The following is a 22,980-nucleotide window of genomic DNA, read 5'->3' as shown; positions in this document are numbered from 1 at the left end:
GCCCCCAGCCTGTAACTCGGAACATGTTTCTGATATAAAGCTACAGGGAGGAATAGTGGCATACAAGGATGAAATACATACAGTCTCACATCATAAATAAAGTGCTGTGGAGTGTGGTGTAATGGTCTCACACTAGAATTAAGCAGTTATTAATTTAGCAACTATCTTAGAGGTCTATAATGGTGATTTTGAGGAGAGTCACTTTACCATTACAGTAACAACTGGTAAGAACACAACCAGGTAGTGTTTTGTGTAACAATGCCAAAATCAGTAGTAGGAGATAGACATATTACAAGCCGAACATTAACCTCTGTCAAAACTGCAAAATACGCTGACTGTGTTACTATAAAATGTATCTAAATATCACACAAACATATATTATCTAAGCTTGCTTTTTCTGCAAAAAAATCTCTTTCATGTCTGATAAAGGTGGAAATTATTATTTTGCACTAGTAAGGGATCTGCCTGAAGCATCTGTGAGGTCTAATTTAATCCTACCCTATGCTGTAATTGGAGATGATGTGAAGTTTAAATTTAATGAGGAGCAATTAGTACTAAAGCTTTCGGACATGGCATGCTCATAGTTGATATGACGCAAAAGCTTTTTTGACTTAATTTCACTCGTTTTTAAATGCATGAAGAATGCATATAAATTTGGGATTAGCACATTAAAACAAACTCATACTGCTTCATTTTACAGATAATGATAGTGTTCACTGCTCAGTATTGATAACATACAATCTATGCTGTTAATATTTATGAACAATCAAAGTTTCGTGAAATTTAGGTAAGATGATCAGCCAATCTGTTTATCACCATAGCTAAGATTCTAATAGAGAAGAGTGTGTAATAAGGGATACCCCAGACTGGTATGGCATTGCATGGCATCATTACAGAAACCTATTGATGGAAGTAAAAAAACAAAACAAAGCAAGCATTGCAATTATTCTGCATTGATAGTAAATTTATACGGTTATGTGTACCACAGAACTTGCGAATCAGATTACTCATTAATATTAATTACAATTTTTTGAACATGGATACGAATTAAACAATAAATGCATAATATGCATGAAAGCTGCAGGGTTTTTCACCCCCCTGATCTAAAAGTAAAGACAAACAATATTAATTTATTGATGTGTAATTGTATCTGAAAGACACATACAGAACAGCAGTAATCTGTTAAGGTAAATGCTTCAGATGTGTGCATTTCAGTTCTGGTTATTCTCAACTGCACAGCTGGATATCTGGAGTTATGTCAAAGTAAGGGAATAATCACATTGACTGAGGTGCACCTTGTTTTGCTGACTAGAGGGGTGAATTGACATTCACATTCAAGGAGAGCCTGTGGCTTTCCTGCTGACAAATCTCTATGAGGCACAGTCAAGAGCTATTGAAAGTCACATTTAAAACAATTTATGTATTAAAATAATTCGGACAGACTCAGTTTACAATACATGAAGTTATGAGCAAGCATTACTATATTCCTGCCAGGTGTTCTTTAACCATTGTGACAATAGCCATGACTGACGGGTTACATGTAGATAATACCAGGCGTCTTATATCTCCATTATCTCATGAAACAGGTCCAGCTGCAGAATCACAATACAATGATGTAATGCATAACTGAACAACCATGATGCACATTATATAATATTATAATATATATATATATAATATATATATATATATATATTATAATTCATATATATATATATATATATATATTTAATATATATATATATATTATAATGTGTAAGTACACACATTTCATTAGGAACGCTCCATTATGTAGTGTCTAAAATACACATTAATAATCTATATGAAAGCTGACATCTAAAAAGCAATCCCTTTTTACTTTTTACCTGGTCACTATATAATTGTTGCAGTAAAAAAATAAATGACAAATATAAGTAAAAACACTGCCAATTTAACACCCTGCCAGGAGGCATTTCATTGCCTAGTTAAATACATATTGTGTTAGTTCTAATAAATGAGATTAGGGCAGATCCATCACCAAGGCACAGGGTTAAAGCCCCCCAGTCAGGAGTCACCACAGATTAAAAGGCTACACTAGAGCTTCAAATTAAACCAATTAATTCAAAATGCTCAATCACCAAAAAACAGCTTGGTCTCCATAGGGCAACAACATTGCAGGACTTCATCTTAAAAACCACAAAATTGAAAAATTATTTAAAATGATGTTTTGCCTGATTATGCAACCTGGATTTCCTCGCAATGAATATCGGATGACAAAAGACATCATTACTAAGTGTCTTTCTAACCTCATCTGTAGTCCATTTCAAGTCTTCTGTTTCGCAACACTAGAACATTTAAACAATATAAACTTTGTGTCCACAGACTAAATACATTATACAACACTTGGCATCTCGTTTCTACAGGGTCCTGAAGGGATTCAGGATGGTTAAATAAATAAAAAAAAAAACAGAAGACGAAGCAATTTAAAAAAAAAAAAAAAAAATTATTATTATTATATTGGTTGATACATTAAAAACAGTGACCCCTAGAAATATGATAGACTGTGACTTCAGTATGATTCTGGCTTTAAAAAACAATGAGCTTTAAACTTGCCTTCTAAATGTTAATGGGTGTGACAGACTCACCTCTGGGTGGATAGGTAACATTTTCAAATCTAAATGAAACCTCAGCTTTATCCATCTCTTGCCACAGAGACAGAATGTGAGGTCAATGTCATTTTAGAGGCAGCATTTTTGCTAGTATATAAAACCATGATTTAATTTGGTGTAATTATCAGAATAGTGTTCCTTAATTGCACACGCATATACATAAATCGGTATACTGTATAATTTGGTATATGCAGAACCTTTTTATTCAACTCTTTGTTTCCCCTATTGGCAAGGAGAGAAAGAAAGAGTTTTCTATGAACAGCCAGTCATTATAACACAGACAGGTACTGTAGGGAAGGATGACGACATAGCTATCAGATGACAAGATGACGTTTGCCAGATTGGGATAAAAGGAATCCTTAAAAGGCATTGGAAAGTGACACCAAATACACATTGAGGACAACTAATCATGTTCTGCTATCTTACAGCTACAGGTGGTGAAACAGCAGATCAGCATTATCATCACAATAGGGCTCTACCCCAGAGACACGATACAGTAATCAACAATACAAATAGAGTCAAACAGTTGATGGTATTGTGTAATGCAGTGTGTTACAATATGTCCATGTGAGATGTGAGCGTACAATCAATTCAGACTCAGGAAATTGAATATCCCAGTGTCTTGTTACATAATGACCATCGCCATTTCACAAACAGACACCAGCAAATTGCAAGGCCCTTTTAGCTGGTTTCAGAAAATAAATAAATTGCACATCAAATTTCAAGCATCACTGAGAAAAATATTTTGAGGTAATGCATAGTGCTGTATGTATTATTTCAGACTATTTCAGCTTTTTACCTTATAAAGTTATGCTATTACTTGATACTTTTGCGAAATGGTATTTCACCTCCGTGAGAGAATTTTCAATCATCATACTGTAAATTGTGTATCTGTAATTGTGGCATAATGTAGAAAAGCCCAACTCAAACATTTGTGGTGTAAAATCAGTGATAGATATTGACGGTGTGATATTATCTTCCCTAACAGGTCAGACACAAGTCTAACATATTAGTACATCATCCTTTTAAACAGAGCCAGGTGCACATTTCATTTCTCCAGCAATGGCATAAAGATGTTCTCAATTTAAGACAATCATTAAACCCTTACTAGGCAGATCACTGACTCATTCATAACAGAACATGACTGTCATATATCATATTACAATGTTCAAAAGTCTCTCTCCCCTCAATTAATAGGGTAAAATGAACCACATATTGCAGTGTACTGCATTCCTGGTTGTCTTTATTATCCGCAGGATAGGTACATGCAGATAAAGATTCCGAGCTTTAAAAAGCAGACCCCTAATGCTTCATTTGGCAATCTATTACTGTCCAACTGATTAAAAAAAGAGAACCATTTAATCTATGCTTCCACAGAGACAGAGTGGCAGAAAGAGAGAGAGAGAGAGAGAGAGAGAGAGAGAAAAGAAATCTCTTACCCTTTCTCCACTGCTTCGTCTGAGAGTCCCATACGGCAATTTAAGCAAAAATCTCCGGGTTCTACCCGGAGTGACAGCCGCCTGCACCACCATGATCCACGACTGGAAAAGGAGTGTGAGTGAGTGTGTGTGTGTGTGCGTGCTGCCTCTCTTAAGGAACTACTGTACAACTAGAGATTCTGCTGTTGCCAAACAGCAGGACTTTCCAGTTAGACCATGTGAATCACAATGTGGTCTGCTTAAAAAAAAATCCAGTTTAAGAAACTCATTTCTGAGCTGTATGTTTTTTTTTGTTGTTGTTGTTGTATGTTTTCCCTCAACTCCAGCCTGCACAGCAGGGCTTCTGCTGATGCAGCTGCAGCGAAAGAAAATTCTGCTTCTGAGGAGAGTGTTCCAAAAATGTCAACCTCAGTTCTCGTAGCTGTGGGTTTTAACCAGGTCAGTGGTCTAATCTGGCTGTATAAGAGCGATTATACACCAAGTCACATGACCAAGCGGGGCCCATTTCTCCTGGTTTGCTGTACAGTAGGCCACGTGGTGCACCTCAAAAAGAATATCTGATGTATTGCCATCTGGTGGGGAGATTAACTTTAAATCCTGCATCAAGCTTTCACTAGGGTCTGTCCGGAGTACAAAGAGAAAATTCCCCTTCAGTAGCACACAGGACTACTTCTGGAATGTGAAGGGCCTTTTCATCAGGGGAGCTCCAACGCAACAACTGCCCAGCATGTTTCAGTTAACGAGGGACAATTAACTATTTTATGGAGCAGGAATAAAAAGCATCCCAATCCTAATATTGAATTATCTTTTGGTCTTCACCAGAGCCTTGATACTTAAAAAATAGCCAACATTTTCTAACCACCAACTCATCAATGAATACAGTTAAGACACTGGACAGAATGACACAACTCAGATTCATATATCACTGAGTGAACTATACTGGGTACAAGCGTATGGTCTATATTATCAAGTTTTATATACAACTCCACATAGAACTCCACAAAGGTTACTACTAATGTTGGTACATATTTACAAAGCAATTAATGCAGTATATGTTACTGTTCATTTCAGTAACTGTCAATTAAAATCTTCCTCTCATATGTTATACAGAGCCATCCATTCTAACCACTAGAGAACAGTTAGTGGAAGTGATTAAGATTCTCACAATGGAAAGGATACCGTTGTCCCAACGGGCAACTGACTGACTTTAACGCAGAATGTTCCGTTTAAATATTCTTTCCACTCGATCAGTTCTTTGTAAACTTAATTATACAAATATAGCATCTTAGTCCAACGTCTTAGTCTTCCTGTGTTTTTAATTGGAGGCATGCAAGTACCTTAAATTAAGAAGGTTTATTCAAATATGTAACAGTTCAGATTACTATTACATGTTTTTGTTTTACATCAAAAGAGACCACTCTGTATAATTTAATAACATAGATTACTCCACTCCACATAAATCTTTGTGATTTTGAAAAAGTTGGTATGGCAGCATGACAGGGAGAGAAGGAATCTGAGCTGCAAGTCTACCTCTTGACCAGAAAGGGTGCTATGTAAGGTTGGTGGGGCGCGTTCCCAGAGATGGTAGGTCACAACCGGAAGTCGGCCATTTTGGAGAAAGCACATAGTTGCGAGACTGCTAAACAAATCCATGAGTTCAGCTGTGGGACACGCATTGACCGGATAGAGTCTGATCATAGGGAGAAGTTTGGCAGTACGAAGGGGATGCAGCTACCTGGTACTGCTGTGTTTGTTTTTGTTTTGCCTGTGTTGCAGAGGTCTAGAGCAGTGGTTCCCAACCCTGGTCCTGTGGTCCCCTGCGTCAGCTGGTTTTCATTCCAACGGAGCTCTCAATTACTTAACTAGACCCTTAATTGAACTGTTAGATTAATTAACTTGACCCTCAATTAGACCTTTCTAATTGTTTCAGCTCATAAACAGCTGTAGAGTTCAAGTTACTTCATGTTACGGCTAACTTGAAATCTGCAACTGCTTAAGAGCTGAAAACAATTAAAAAGGTCTCATTAAGCAAATGATCAGTTCAATTAGTTAATACGAAAACCAGCAGACACAGGGGGTGCAGCCACAGAGCCAGCACAAAGACACAGAGTACTATTACTACTGAACAGCACAACCCAGCCCACTGTTCCTAGAGCACTTTTCCTGTGCGCAAAGGTGGACGAATGGGATGTGGTATTTACTTACCCCATACCATTGCTGGTATAGCGGTGGATTGTGATTGTGTATTAGTTAATAAAACAGATGTTTTGAAACTGCAATTGAACTGTTAGGACATTGCTTTATTCCCCTCACCGCTCACATCCTGTCACAGGCAATTACTGTCATGTGTCTCTTTGATTAAAAGTCTTACCTACCAGTTTGTGCATTTTTGAATAGTAAAAATGTGATAAAAGCACTGTAAAATATGAGAAAGCATAAGCAAACATTGAAAAAACAAAAAAACAAAATGGAAACTGTAGTAAACCATAGGAAATGGATAAACATGGGGAAAGCGTAGGAATCGGCATATCTGCAGTGCAAATCTGCTAAACCTTGGTAAAATGATCACTCTCTTATCCGATTTTCAACTCAAGGAACGTGATTTGAAACATGCTGTACCTGACCACTAACTCATTTGTTTTGCACATGAAAGTAAGTACAGACAGAGACCTTGACATTTTCAGAGTTTTTATCAAATTGTACTATATCCCTACACAGGCAGGAGGGAATTCATTCACAATGTTTAAAGGCTATACAAATTGATATAGAATTGAAATATGCAATAATAAAATGTTGAAAATAAAATATAATTTAAATATCACAACCTTTTCTTACCCGTTTCTTATTAAGTTCACTACAGGGATCCTTTTCTGATCTTTATTTTTGTCTTCCTTAGACTGAGAAGATATACCATAGTTTATTGCTCAGTCTTACCTTTGTATGTTCTCTCTGTCATGTCGTTAACCACAGAGAAAAATATAAATGTGCTAATATAAGGTTACTTTTTGGGGATGGTGGTTAATGAGCTTTTTTAAGCAGTAATAAAGTCACCAAGATTAAATCCGTTGATGCCTGTATATAAAAACCGGAAATCTGCAGGAATTGAAAACATACTTTCCTTCAGTTCTATACTGCTCAATGGACTCACAGGCAAAAGCCATGCTCAGATGTGTGGGTTATTGCTGCTGCATGTTAAATCGTAAATAATGAAGTGTAATTGTCAAAACTCCCCATCTGATGTGACACAGCATTTACTGTATTACCGGAATTAATAAAATGTCTGTTACGGACACAGTACTATCAGGGGTTCAAATAAAAACAATGTGAAAATATCTGGTCCAGATTGAGATGTGCTCATGCTGACTTGTGCTGGTGTGATAGACATTCAATGAGCTGTGGTTGCTAGGCGATCATGGAAAGTACTACTTATTATGGCATACATGTTTGGGAGCACATTACAAATTTCCATTTCTCATAGAAAAATAAAAATATATATTTGATTCAAATTATAAAAATGTACTGTGTCATGAGGATTGTTAATTTTTTGTGGTTCCATGTTTGCACTCACAATTTATGTTATGAAGTCTGCATTTTTAACTTATTTTTTAAATACGAAACCACTTATGGTGAAGTAATAAACAGTTTTTTAATATATATATATATATATATATATATATATATATATATATATATATATATATATATATATTATATATACTGACAATATATAAATCAATACCTATACATCATTATTGAATTTGAACCAGCATTTACATTTTTTACTTCCAATATTTATGTGTGTTGAATCTGGATTGCCAGGGTGGAGACTGAGCACGAACCTGTGAATCTGTAACAACAGTGAATCACACAACACTACCCATTACACCAAAACTAATCTGGCAGCCTTGCAGAGCCAGAGAGGAAAGCACACTTATTCACAAAATAACCAGTTTGGATTGCTTCTGTGTCACTTCAAAGTGTTTTGTAGGGATGAAGCAAAAAACAAGGACTGTTGAATTTGAAATGCGGCAATTAATTTCCCCTAAATTAGAGGAAGTTGTTAACCAAACAGATTTTCGGTTGAGTGATAGCAGGAAACAGTGGTTTTGTGGTCACTTTTTCTGCAGTGGTCTATTAAAAGTGCTCCTTATACAGCTTAATTATTAGTAGCTTCCATACTAGCCTTTGAATTATTTTCTTTTGAAAGCAAATTCAACTGAAATGGGCTTCCACAGATGTAACAGCTGATTGCAGCTACATTGAAGCTTTTTTGTGGGATTCTTTATAATCCCTTCAGAAGTTAGAATTACTGTTTAAGAACTCAGATTGCATACTGTGAAAGCATAAAAATAGACACTCGCCTATTAACAACAGTGTTGTCTGGGATTAAAGAGATACTATTTTTTAATTTGGAATCACCAAGAATTTTTCTTATATTCTCCCCAATTTGAAATGTCCAATTATTTTTATTTCAACCTGCCACCCCTGCAATGACTCGGAAGGGATGAAGACAGACACAAGCGTTCATCGAAATGTGTGCCATCAGTCATCCACTTCTTTTTACTCTGCAGGCACGCCATGAAGCCTCCTCAGAGCTACAGCATCAGAGGACCATGCAGCTCTGGGTAGCTTACAGGCAGTCCCACAGGCTCCCGGGCAGTCTACAGGGGTCACTGGTGTGTGGTGAGCTGCGGAGACCCTGACCAACCTAGGCCCGCCCAACTCGGGCGGCGCTTGGCCAATTATGGGCCGCTGCCTCCTGGGAACTCCCGTCAACGATTGTCATTGGAATAGCCTGGACCCAGACCAGTGACCTCCATTCTATAGGGTGAATCCCGCACTCCATGTAGAATGCTTTTCCCGAATGCCTTTATTGGGATCCCCTAAGAGATACTGTTTTAAAGAAAGAATTCAGCTTGGTGAGTGAGTTTTTTCTCCTTTCCGAAAAATAAAAACCTTATTTCAATAAACATACCATGAAGGCAATTCAAATACAACAAAATATTTTTTCATTGTTCAGAACCAAAGTTTCACCTTAGTTGTTGCTAACTCTTTGCCAAGGCTTCTTATAATCTGGATCTAAATACTAGAAACTGTATTAATCAAAAGTCAGTTTTTTTTTTTTTATTAGAATATATTTTCATCAGCAAAACTCAGGCCACCGAAATGCCTTCAGGCCTCATTAAAATGCAGAATTAGGTCAACACAGGAGATTTCAGCAGTGCTTTAACCCCAGCCAATGTCAAAGCCACATTCGGCAGGTTTTCCAATATGATGTGTAAGTGATTTCCATTTAAAATGTAAACCGAAACAGCAGGAGAATAATTAATACAGCACAATCCTCAACTGGAGATGCTCCAGACAATTTACCAAAGCCAGACAGGAAATCACTACAGGCCTCAATACCTCTTAATGTGAGAACAGACCTTTTTGAAAGGCATTATGAATTCTGAAGTTGCAACCTGTAATATTAACGTAACTTTCTTGCACATATCAGCATGTATCTGCTGACTGTTACGGATTCTGACCCTACAAGCATTATAAACTTTAGTTCCAGCAATGTTTCCGAACTGAGGTTTGACAAATTAGCACTAGGATTATTGTCTAACAAACATGTTTCTGAACTGAGGTAGTTTAAGAAATGACCACTAAGGGCATTCAGCTGTACTCTACCCCTTTGCAACTGTGGTAACTGTGACTTTGCAAATTTAAAATCTCTAAAAAAATATCAGATTTCAGATTTCAGAGGGGGCAGAAATTACAACTGAAAATACAATACAGTTCACAATGAGGTCTATTTGAATAATAAATACAAGAGCACATCTAAATGCGGTCAACCATTAGGTTGATATTAATCCTTCTGGTGCTTTATTGAATTTAGTAAATTCACTAAAGATAATAATTATGCTGGAAAAAGATTTAAAAAAAAAAAGACTGCAACGTGTTTATTGGTAGACTGGATTCAGAAAGACATGATTTATTCCATTCAGGAAATTAGGAAAGGCTGTTTACCTAATTGCTGGACTAGTAGAGCACCCAAAATGTAATCATTGTCCTTTAGTTGTCTCCCAGCTAAATCATATATTAGCTTTTCATAGACATGAAATGTTAATTAAAAGTATTTAACTATCAGTGATAATATACCATATAGCAGCAATTTAGTCAGAACGTATTTAATTGAATTAATATATATCTCCCTGTTAAATTACGAAAAGGAATTGGGAGTGAAAGGCTGCTGCAAGACATTGACCAAACCAGGGCATCGAGCTCCTTAAATTGGGAGGAATCCAAGGCCAAATGCTCCCATTGGTTTGAGTATATAAGAGTAAACCTTTCCCAGGCATAATTGTCATGTGAAAAACAAAACTCCCTTCTCAATCTTCCATTTCCAGCACACATAACATGACATTTGATTTTGATTTATATTAATCATATTACATACTCTTCATATTAAATATGCTGCATTAATTGACTTTGCAATGCCCTACAGTCTTTTAGGTGTCAGATTCTGTGAAGCGCTTTGGCCAATTTAATTGTCTATTAAACAATTAAAGGGTTCTTATTGTATAAGAGATGTCATCTTGTGCATTTTGGGTGAGAGGACCATGAAGCGAAGGTGTCATTTTAAAGTTTGACAAAGCTTGCTGCAATGAGGCTAAATGTTTTTTTTGTACTGTACAACTATGGTTAAAAGTTTTGCATCACCTACAATTTTAGGATTGAGACATCATTAAAAAAAAAACATAATTTAGATCTTATTTAACAACAGGCAATCAGAGTAACTACAAAATGATATTGCAAAAGTCTACCGGAAACCATAATAGTAGTACAGTATTTAAGGTTAGATTTTGAAATGTCACATTTTTCAATTTGTCAGTTTTTCATTAAGTATATGAAAAATACAAAACAGTATGTAATTCAATATGTTAAAGTAACGTTATTCAGCAGGTTTCATTCAACTTTATGTAGCAAAATTTGTTAATTCTATACGATGATGCTAAACCTTTGGCCTTAGCTGTACATTTGTTACTTCTAAAATTATAAACCTGGTTTCTGGTATCTTTTTAGCCCTATAAAAAGGGGTTTCCTGCTGCAGTTTCCAAGGGGTGGAAAGATCTGAAACATGGATGAAATCCTGTTGTTAAGATAAGTGCAAAGGAGACTAGTGATTGGCAGGATGCTGTTTTGAACCCTGAACAGTTGTTTTTTTTCTCTGTATCCTGAGCTGTGAGGCATTCAGGAGCTGGGATTGCTGTAGTTATGTTGAAATCAATTAGGCTGTTTGGAAAGTCACACAGGAACCAAGAGTGGGATTGTATTAAGGGAGTGATTCATAAATATTTGTGGGCACATAAAACATAAACTTCCCAAAGATCTCTTAAAATGTTTTTTTTTTTTTTTTTTTGTGGCAACTAACTGTAAGAGATTCAGGTCATTTTTGCCAAATTGATGAAATCATCAATAGATAGAAAGTAGGTTGGTGTTCCATGGCCTTAAGACAATTCCATATTTTTTTCAATACTGTTGTAACTGCTTCAATTAACTGTTAAATTCCAATATACAGTAAAAATATTATAGATACCCATTTGTTCACTTTATGTTTAGTTGATGGGCAAACTGCATACAAATCATAAAAAAAACGAATTCATAAGTTGTTCAAACAAGCTAATGCCTGTTCGGCCACAGTAGCAGCGTGTCTCACTTATCAACAATACAATAATAATTGAATATGCCCTCCCAAAACACATACCAGAAAAACATATAATTAAGTCTAAACTGCAAACACTTACAACCCAAATGATAAATAATAATATATTGCCACAGTATATTCTACTCATGAAACAGTATAGAGAAGAAAAAGACCTGACTCTTTGTTTGTAATCGTATTCCTGCAGAGCTTTTCAGATTCTAAAGACCTACTTTAAATCTTCTGCATACTGCTGTAATAATTACCAGTCTTCAAAATGAAAAACAGATCTAAAAAAAGGTTTCTCTCCACTCCTAAAAGAAAAAAAAAACATCTTGTTTATTTCTAAAATATGCTTTCATTCAGCAGTTCAGAGCCCAAATGCAACATACAGTACACATCTAACCAGGAGACAAACAGAAAAACACTTACCATGGGGTGTCTGTCAAGTTTATCATGGTGTTTGCATTTAAGGTTCCTAGTGTAAAATGATTGTAAAACATTTAAATGCACATTTTTACTTTCACTTGAACTATCGATATTATTTTAGACGACAGCAAAAATAAATAAATAAATAAATAAATAAATAAAATGCAATGGACTTTGGACTTTAATAACCCATTACTGACTTAACCCATTACGTACATGATATTTTTTTCCTTAACACAAGCTGTATTTATGTAATTTGATACATTAAATTTAGACTTCACAATTACAAAGTAGCCTGTCCTGAAATGAGGACAATGGCACTTAATGACTTAAGGTATTTTTTAATTTTTACTGCGGATCAGCTTTTAGACTAACTAGTTTACTGCAGACACACTAGCATGAAACTATGCGCATCATGTCTATACAATTAATTTAACGTGGCCAGAGAGGCTGTAACTTACAAACACATCCATGAGCAGGTGCTCCAGGGTCACTTCAATACCGTCCAGTTTAGCTGCGAGGGTCATTGTGCTGCCAGATCTGAACCGATAATCCAAGCCCAGTATATATCTATATATTTCTATGTACGCGTCATCTAAAAGACTGTATCTGGTAGAAAACTGTCAGAAATGTGACAGCAAATAAGGGATCAGCAAACAGACAAACCAGCTCTTATCGTTTTCACTCCTCTCGTTCACGGGTAGCCATCACAGACAGTAATCATTAATGTTGAGCTACAATATTGCAATCAAACAGGCTTCTTCCCTGTGACATGAATTTCAAGAGGTTGGTTGCTTCGGATAAACGCACAGCATTGTAACTAGGAGACCACATCAGGGGAGCTAAGCTGGGCGAGAAGATACAGCAAACGGCCTCTTATTTACACTGATATTTATAGGACTAGTTCATTGCTGATAATGAACCCTTCTCTGTTCAGTTGTGACCTTTTGTAAAGGCCTATCCACAGTGAAGTGCATTGTGCACAGGGGCAGCAGGGCCTGCAGAAGCTGGCTGTGACCAATGCTGGGACGATTCACACGAGTCTGCAATCAATGGTTCTTTGTAACAGCCATTAAGCTCTTTACTGGAATTTCAGTCCAAGATAAAGATCCTGTGGAAAACAAGGAAATACCCCAGTTTTCCATAGGAAACCTTACATAAGACAGAGAAAAATAGAAACTATCAATTAATTAAGCATTCTGTCTAATTCTGTTATGCAAGCCCTAAAGGACTTGTTTGAAGGTTATTTTTATTAAATACAGCATAAGACACTGAGCATGTTAGGGGCTGCTTGAAGTATTATACACAATCATAATGCAGTTTTTAGATTGGTTTGCATGATTCATACCCCTGTGAAACAATCACAAGATCATTTCTTTAAATAATAAAAATAGATAATAACAGTGCAATTTAAATTTTAAAAAGATTCACTGAACTAATGTTCGTTTAGCTTTATTGAAAAATGTTTTGAATGCTTCAGAGATTGTTATAGAACACTTTCAGGCACATTATACTTTATTAAGTTTATTTAACAAGAATCATACAAACCACCATGGTACAAAACTGCAACATGAATTTGTAAAAGAATCAGGCACGAGACCACACCTTATCTATTTGTAAAACCATGGGTTCAAAATTGTCCATCCTTATTACTTATTTGTACAGAAACAGCAGTTGACAATGCACTTCATTTCACTGCAGGCATGAAATCATAGACTTATTTATCTCTGCCATATCACTATTCATCCAACAAAATAGAATTGTATTACAGACAATAGGCTGTTGCAAATTCCTTTCAGAATAAAATAGGCCAACATTTCTCACCTTTCTATGACAATTTGAGGATTCCCTATTTGTTAAACATAGTATAACACCCACACTAAATAAATGCAACCTTTATTTCAGAATTCAGTAACGGATCCTTTGAGATTCTGTAATTAATCTGAAATTCTTATTGAATTTTATCAAAGTAGTGTATTGTAATAAGCATTTCGATCTTCAACAATGCTGTGCACTGAGGCCCTGTGTTAATTCACAGACCAGGTGCAGCAAGGTCAATGATAGAACATACTTTCTCACAATTTCCCACTATATGCCCCAGCCCAGCCTAGAAGTGTCTGCCCTTTAAGGGTAAGAGGTCAGTTCAGTCTCCAATCTGTGTTTATTTAATTAAGCTAGCCAGAAGAGATGCTGGTTGGCTGCTAAGTAAATTATATGATGTTAATAAGATCTACCCCACATTATAAAATGTTATAAAACAACAGTACATAAAATTGCATTAGTAAAAACATGTTTTCAGGCATTTCAAAAGCATTTTAAATGTTGCTCAAAGCGTGTGTTCCAATGCTTTTCACACTGTCGCTCTGCATTTATTGCTGTGGGCAATGGAAAGCTAGCTGCATTTTATGCCTTATACAGGCTTGCATTAGCTATGACAAAGTGGCTATTTTTTTACTCATAGACACAGCAGCCCTTAAAGGGTGACATTATTTATTTTTTCTATTTTCTATTTACTATGAACAGCCAGTAGAAACAGTGTCACTCTCTATTCTTTGCAGATTGCTATCCACTGTCTGTATAGATAGGACCAAGGGACTCTATTTTTATTCAGTTACATTTCAAGGAAGACAGTATGCTTGAGACAAGCGTGGGCTGGTTCTTTTCACCCATAAAAACTTCCCAACTAACAGGCGATGAAAAATGTTGGCAGACGTGAAGAAACTGATGTGCATTTTTTTAATGACTTCCCTCATTCCCAGTTACTTTAGCCACCTGACACCTCTGCCTTAAGCAGCATCTGATTGAACTGACTTCAATACAATATCAGTCGGGTGAAATTTATTGAGCCACCTATCAATCAGACAATGGCTGCAACAGAGAGGATCGGCCTCTCACACCGTCAACTGCTAATAACCCTTAAAATGATAATGTACTCATTTGAGTACAGCTGTGGCACAGTTGGGTTGGCTTGACTTGCAACTGATAGGCTGTTATCAAATTCAATAAGAAAGCAGACATGGGAAAAAGGATGACACTGTGTGAAGGAAATATTAACCTGTATACAGTAACATTATTGATTCTTAAAGCAATTGTCAGTAAACAACTTCTAATATTGGTTCCATACATAACAAGTGCTCGTATGAATAACACTGCTGGAACTAAGCACTTCCTATGTGCAATCAGTGTAAAGGAATGGTTCGCTATTGACCGTAGCATTAAAGGTATGTTTGTAACATAGCTGTGCATATAGTTGTGTCCAATATTTGATAACAAAATTGCATGGAAACATTATGAAATAACAAATGCTATAAAATGTAGTTGCAGTCATAATGAAGAAAAATACCCTGCCAGTATTTTAATATAGTAGCACCTGTACTATCAAGAAGGTCTGAAACAAACGGAAATGTTTTCCATTTGAACATAGGATACACCGCCACAGCACACTTTCAATAACAAGCATACTGATCTTGTCAGTTTTGAAGATACCAATATTAAGTCTTCAGCTTTCCATGGGGACCTGCTTTTTGTTGAGAGAAAACAGTTCTGAAGGATGTGGCTTTCAGGCATAGATATTTACCTTGCTCCTGATGACCTAGCAATCAATGAATACCTCCTATGAGACTGAAGCAATCAGCTAGGACATTGGCCATGTCAGGCACTTCAGTGTTGAGGCCAATGCAACAAAGACCTCTAACATTGCTTCTCTATCAGCCTGCAGTGGGTTACAAAGTAATTGTACATTTGATTTTCACAGAAACCTCAGTATCCGTCTATCCATTTCTAAAGATCCTACCACACAGAGCTTAGGAGCCCTACTGTTTCCCCACTGTGTGCAGCTGTCTAGCAAGCGCTGAAAACTATGAAGTGTGAAGAGTGGGATAGAGTCAGTGAAATCTCTGGATGGTTTTCTGATAAAAAAAAGGATACAGTTGTCAATTCTTTAAGAACAAAGCTCTGTTCACAAATGCAACAGAATGTCATTCATGTCACATGTGGCTTGTATTAATGGCTGATAAATTACAGACAACATTTATTTCAACAAATCGCCTTTTCTAAATGTTCTGTGTAACATACACTAAGACGGCTTCCATTAACTAATGTAAATGACTGGCAATTTTATTTTTTTTTTTTTATTTGCGGGGGGGGGGGGGGGGGGGAGGGGTTGGGGTTATGCAGTACATGGTAATGCGTAGATCAATTTGAATACCTTTGAGTAAGTTGGTTTTACAACTGAAAATGATATGCAGGAATACCAGCATAGTTATTCCTTTAGTTATCCAGCTTCTAGTGGAATGGTATTCTATTCTGAACAGTGCATCTTAGACTTAGAAAGACCTGCTATGGGCCAACATGGACAGCTAGAATGACACTGTTTAGTCTTGCCTGGAGGGTGTTTAAATTGTTATTCAGGGGTATGTGACATGCTGTAAGCTGAAGCACTCACCTTGCAGACTAGAATGACTTTTGACACAGAAGGTTTCTGTGGTCACTTAAGGAGATATTTCTGTCTTGGATGTCAAAACTGTTTAAAGGACTTTCATAAACAAACAAATAAAGCAGCTTGGCCTTATCAGACTGTGAGACGCTTTCCAGTACTCAGATTTAAAGCTGTATGTAGACCTGCAAAGGCTAATGTCTTAGCTGTGATCTATTTCAGTCATGTCATATTAGACTGTTATCTATCTTTAAGTAAAGCCTTGTTTAGTCTTCATTACTAAAGTTATTACAGCAGTAACAGCACTCTCCACATCATTTCCTAGGAAACCTGTAAACTAGCATTATTGCTCGGGCACATTACTGTATATGACACGGTTTCTGCTAATTAGAATTGTGTTAGATATAGTAAAGAAACTAAAAAAAAAAAAAAAGGAATTCAGCAGCAACTCAAAATACAAAATTACATATATCCCTAAGCCACTAATTCAAATTGCCTTGCAGGTGAAGCAGTTGCAAATGAACACTTGCTGCAATCCAAGCATGAGAAATGAAAGCAGATTGAAGAATCTTTCAATAGCAGCTCTCATCAGAGAGCATAAGAGCATTAAGAAAAGCACATGCTTGAAATAGTAACTGCATGCTATGAAGAAAAGTAGTGGAGCTTTTTAACAACAGGCTATGCACACTGAAAGCTTTTAATAACAAAAATGCTGCAGAGCAAGTGAATTCAAAAGAACCAACAAATTAGGTTTCTGAATCTCTACAACATAACCTAATTAGAAAGAGTGAAGAGGCTTATAATGACTTCCAAAGAAAATTTGAAAGATGACTGTTTTTTTCATGAATTTCAACTTATTATCTGGTCCTCAGTAACATGATTCCTCTCTCATCTTATAGGTAATGTGGAAGGGCACAAACCCCGCTGCTGTAAGTATTGTGTGTGTGTGTGAGTGTGAGTGTGTGAGAATGTATGGTTGGCAGGGATGGGGTTAAATCAGGGATGGGGTTACATCTGCCCCTAATTCTCCAATTAGGTAACTGAGTGCTAATTGGGGTGGCCACATGTATATAAGAAAGGAGAAATTGTCCTTAGAAAAATGGAGTAGGTGGTGTTTAGGTGAGCGTATGAACCGTGTTTTTTGGAGAACTTGGTCAGAGATGACAGAATTGTTTTGTTTCTTTTATTTTGTCCCTTGTGCTGGTTTGTTTTGTTAGTTAAAGTGCACAGCAGAGCTTTAAAACTGCAGACTTCTGTGTTTCTTTCCTGCTGGTAAGCAGCCAGGGTCGTGCTGTTACCTTGTCAGTTACATATGCATTGATAGAGATAAAACTTGCTAGCAAACGACAAGCATTGATGGACCAAAGAGCATTTCCTCTGATCATGTGCTCTTATGTAGGTGTGGAATCCTTATTAGTAACTCCTTCCATGCCTATGGAGTATTCTGAAGCTTTGGTTGGTATAACTGGCTAAGGAGGTCTTGTTTTGCTTGCCTGTGTATGGAGGAAGGTGACCTCTAAGTGCAAATTGATGGCCAGAAAGTCACCTGATTCTCATCGCAAGTTTAGTTCCCTGCAGCACTGGAGTACAGCTTGACTGAACTTAAAGCAATAGCTTTTTAGCAGACAGCTCAGTGTACCTGCTGAATTTAAAACCTTGTGTAAAATGTTGCTGCTGACATGCACTATTTCTGGTTTACAAGCAAATGATGTAATTGACCTCTCATTTTATAAACTACTGGATACTCTCCTCAAAAAACCTGTTCTCGTCTTCACCCCAATTCAATATCTTGTAGTGAATTCCAATTTTATATTAATACTGAAACTTATTTTTGAATGAAATTGTTAACAATCAGTATCTGATCAGGTGTATGTCCCTGAAATTGTACTACATTTTTGGAAATCTAGTAGCTCTCAAGAATTACTTTACAGAAAACGTTTCTGTGCTTGACATAGACCCCCCCGCACCCTGTTTCACATATACTTGCCTGACATGTCCCTGTAGTTATCTAGAGAATACAGTAGTTCCCATTTCATTAGTTTTTTCCCTTTATTTCAAAGTATTCCTTGTTCTCCCAAGGGCAGCAACTCGGTATATCCTAACAGGTCAAGAAAGTGCTTGAGTTAAAGCTACTGGGTCAAAGAGGATTTCTCAGTCTGGTTAGCACGCATTTCCCCTTTGTGGACTTAATTGATAGTCCTGTTCTTACCTTGGCAATGGATGTGTGCATTGAACTGCAACAAATATGAATCCCTTATCCTCTAAGAAAACACACCAACGTGAATGAGGTCTGTGTTCATAGGGAAAGTGCAGGAAAAGCCATGCCCTAATCGCTACCTGGCACTAAATTATTTTATTGCCCAAAAATCACTGAAATTGCATGTGTAGTAAGTACTCCAGATTCAAGGAATAAGCAGTTTCTCTTGATTAGCCAACCCTTTCTGCCTCCCACTTTCCATGGATTGGCCAGCGCTAACCAAATCAGAGCAGTGCCCAGTCTTTGGTCTGTTTAAAATCACACCATGAAGGGACATGACATGACACAGGGCAGACGCTCTTCAGCTTCCACATTGCCTTCCATTTATTTTGGCATTTCTCAAAATTGGGCCCATAGTATGCTAAAATGAAGAAGCCACCATGATCAAAGTAGAGCAGTAAAAAAATATTTTCTAGCAGTACATGGATACAAAATAACTTTTGTATCATTTATATAACAACTTAAGAATGAGCTGTGTTTTTTGTGTGTGGGACAACCGTGTGTGTGTGTGTGTGTATATAATTTTATTTTTTTTCTCTTCGGTGTTAAATTGTCTTTTCAGTAGTTTAGCACATTCGCTGTGGTCAAAGTCTCACGGTTCTCAATCTTTAAATTATAAGCAGTAGGCGCTCATAATTTCATTACTTAATCAGTGCCCTGGGTGAAATTATTCAGACTATTTCAAGTTCAGGGTGTGCCTGAGGTGAATGTATGTTTATTGTCACTATGACATGCAGCTATATAACCCAATATTTTTTTTTCCCAATGGAGCTCAGTGATTGTTGGGTTAATAAACATCACTGACCTGTTCACTGGAGTATGCACAGTCTAATCAATGCTGTACACAAGTAATTTCACACACTAAATATTCCTGGCATACGCTTTTATGTTTGTATTACACAGTACATTGTTTGCCCATGGAGTTCACATGAGGTGGGCAATGCAATTCTCTGGGAATACAATTGAGCTTTTCCTATTTAATCTGATAAAGGGGAACAGAGGATTTGTTTGTCTTTTGATTTTAATTAAGGTATAGCAAGAATAAACCACTGGTCTGAGACAACTCTATTTATAAATGTTTGGCAATCTTCAACGGTACAAAAGGGAACTACATTGAGAAATAAATGAGAATTAGCATCAAATTGCAAATATGATGGGAAAATAACGCATGAAGGTACTACTTTCCTGCCCACTAGGGATAGCTGACAAATATTAAAATAACCAGTAATTATACTGGTCAAATACGTTCATAATGTGTTCTCATTGCACTCAAAGAACCCAAGGGTTATTCCGAATGAGTGTCTACATGATTCCAATCCATTATTGCCTCTGCCATCTTTGAGGTACTCCTAAAAGGGGAATCTGGACAGAGATCAAGGATCTGTACTGTATCAAGGGGGAAGTGGATATCAGTACACAAGCTGAACTGAATCTCTTGTATTGAAGAGGGAGGATGAAAAGATTTCAGCTCTAGGTCTAATTTTACCCAAGTCTGTTTCCCAAAAGATTCAATGTTACATTTCCAACTTGTGACAGTGAAGTATTGTGGTTTGTCATGTTTGTAGTTTCAACCCAAAGTATCTTGATTAAAATCTAGTTTATGGCCTTGGGGGGCATTGGTAAAATTTCCTCACTAACAAACTTCATATCTAATCAGGTAATTTATCCGTGTTTGTTCCATAAGGACATAAGAAAGTTTACAAACGAGAGGAGGCCATTTGGCCTATCTTGCTTGTTTGGTTGTTAGTAGTTTATTAATCTCAGAATCTCATCAAGCACCTTCTTGAAGGATCCCAGGGTGTCAGCTTCATCAACATTCCCTGCTCTATTGCGAAATTCAAAATGAGAAGTATTTTCAAAGGAGGGCTTATTAAATATTAAGATGCTGACTTTGTTTTTTCAAAATAGCGTATCTGGGGCTTCATCCTGTCCTTGGGGGAATATGATTATTATTCTAGGACATAGAAATGACCAACATCACAATGCAGCACTGCATGCTTTAATTGAATTCACCCCCAAATGATTCTCTGTTGCATGACTATAGAAGTCAGTCACACACTTAAACAGACAGGGGAATATGAAGACAAGATATTGTATGTCTGCAGCTTTTATTTAATTAGACACTACAATTGCTTGCCACACCAAGATTGCACACTCTAGAGAAAATTACTGTACAGATGTTTATGGGAAGTTTGAACTCAGACAGAGAATGCTTTATTTTATTTATAAAACAAAATAACAACATTAAATAAATCATTCACACTTGAGCAACTCAGCAGTTTACAATTACATGATATTACTTACAGGCAGTGCAGTGGGTTAGTCTGTTGTTGTATTTCACTGTGTTAGACATTGAAGTAGTGTGGGAATAATATATAATAATAGCTGCTTATTTCTCACAATGGAAAGTCATCTATCTGAGCCTTTGAAGACATGGGAAAAAAAATCCAGAAATGAATACCACTTTAATCCACACAAAACATGCTATAAACAGACTGCTTCTCATTAACCCTGTAACTTCTGGTTGTTTACTGTGCATCAAAGGAATCTGCTTTATCACCAAATCTCTTAATCTTGTTTTTTTTTTTGTAAGAATACTTTCTCTAATTTCAAAATCCACAACACAGTAGAAGCAGAAAACAGCCTGTAACCTTAATGAGCTTATACCCAGTGAGTAGACTAGACTTCTTAAATCGAATGTTCTACCATTAGAATGTTTTATTGATTTTAAGACGTATATTTCTGACTGACTTTTATTGTGACATTTTTACCGTAAAATATTACCTTTTTGAGGTTTTTGTTATTTCACTGCTAGGAAAAACCCTGGAAAAGACTTGCATGATACTTATTCCCCGTTTAAATATACCCAATGCAATGCCCTACAGCTTTGGAAAGTTCATTAATATAAAACATTCCAGACCCTCACAATTCTCTGTGTAAAAAAGTGCCTCCTATTTTCTGTTCTGAATGCCCCTTTGTCTAATCTCCATTGGTGACCCCTGGTCCTTGTTTCTTTTTTCAGGCTGAAAAAGTCCCTTGGGTCGACACTGTCAATACCTTTTAGAATTTTGAACGCTTGAATTAGGTCGCCACGTAGTCTTCTTTGTTCAAGACTGAACAGATTCAATTCTTTTAGCCTGTCTGCGTATGACATGCCTTTTAAGCCCGGAATAATTCTGTTCGCTCTTCTTTGCACTCTTTCTAGAGCAGCAATATCTTTTTTATAGCGAGGTGACCAGAACTGCACACAATAGTCAAGATGAGGTCTTACTAGTGCATAGTACAGTTTTAACATTACTTCCCTTGATTTAAATTCGACACTTTTCACAATGTATCCGAACATCTTGTTAGCCTTTTTTATAGCTTCCCCACATTGTCTAGATGAAGACATATCTGAGTCAACAAAAACTCCTAGGTCTTTTTCATAGATTCCTTCTCCAATTTCAGTATCTCCCATATGATATTTATAATGTACATTTTTATTTCCTGCGTGCAGTACCTTACACTTTTCTCTATTAAATGTCATTTGCCATGTGTCTGCCCAGTTCTGAATCTTGTCTAGATCATTTTGAATCACCTTTGCTGCTGCAACAGTGTTTGCCACTTTAAATCATTCTTTTCCACTTATTGTACTTACCATATGCTCTTATGGACTTTACCTGTGTAAGTAAATATTTTTTAGGATGTTTAACTTATTTTCTACTGATTTTATTGTCATTTGTAACTGCTGTCATCTATACTGTGATATTTTGTAACAACTTGATAAGGGTGTCTGCTAAGAAATAAATAAGAAATAAATAATTATAGAACCCACAGACACAAATGAGCTATTCACTAAAGGAATATAACAGACTTACAAATACAAGTACTGTACTAAATATACAATGGTCTAATTCTTTCCAGTTTGACCACAAATCAGGAGTCCGGAGGAGTGTATTGTTGTCAGTTGATTATTCTCTAGATATGTAAACAGGATCCACAATTAAAGAGGTCTGGATTACTACAAGTAATCCACCCTGTGATTGACACTCAATCCCTGTAATCTCTTAGCTTCCCCAGTGATGCACCCTCCTGGGACTTGGATT

General features: G+C 36.6%; 1 protein-coding gene across 3 annotated transcripts in view; it reads right to left on the bottom strand.

The window, feature by feature from the left end:
* Positions 1–22,980, bottom strand: part of LOC121319920 (FERM domain-containing protein 4A-like) — a 138,352-nt gene that overhangs the window by 97,992 nt on the left and 17,380 nt on the right. Inside the window, exon 1 of one of the 3 annotated variants that reach the window (XM_041257881.1) lies at positions 12,665–12,937. The exons of 1 other annotated variant lie outside the window; for it this stretch is intronic. In XM_041257881.1, coding sequence (XP_041113815.1) covers positions 12,665–12,730 — 66 coding nt within the window. In that variant the 5' untranslated portion in view covers positions 12,731–12,937. Of the gene's footprint in view, positions 1–4,087; positions 4,500–12,664; positions 12,938–22,980 lie in introns of those variants that run through there. One more of the 3 variants, XM_041257880.1, reaches the window with a different exon arrangement.

This window comes from Polyodon spathula, chromosome 8 (genome assembly GCF_017654505.1).
Source record: "Polyodon spathula isolate WHYD16114869_AA chromosome 8, ASM1765450v1, whole genome shotgun sequence".
Taxonomy (NCBI): Eukaryota; Metazoa; Chordata; class Actinopteri; order Acipenseriformes; family Polyodontidae; genus Polyodon; species Polyodon spathula.
Note: the sequence above shows the minus strand (reverse complement) of the source record. Positions and strands in the feature narration are given on the sequence as shown.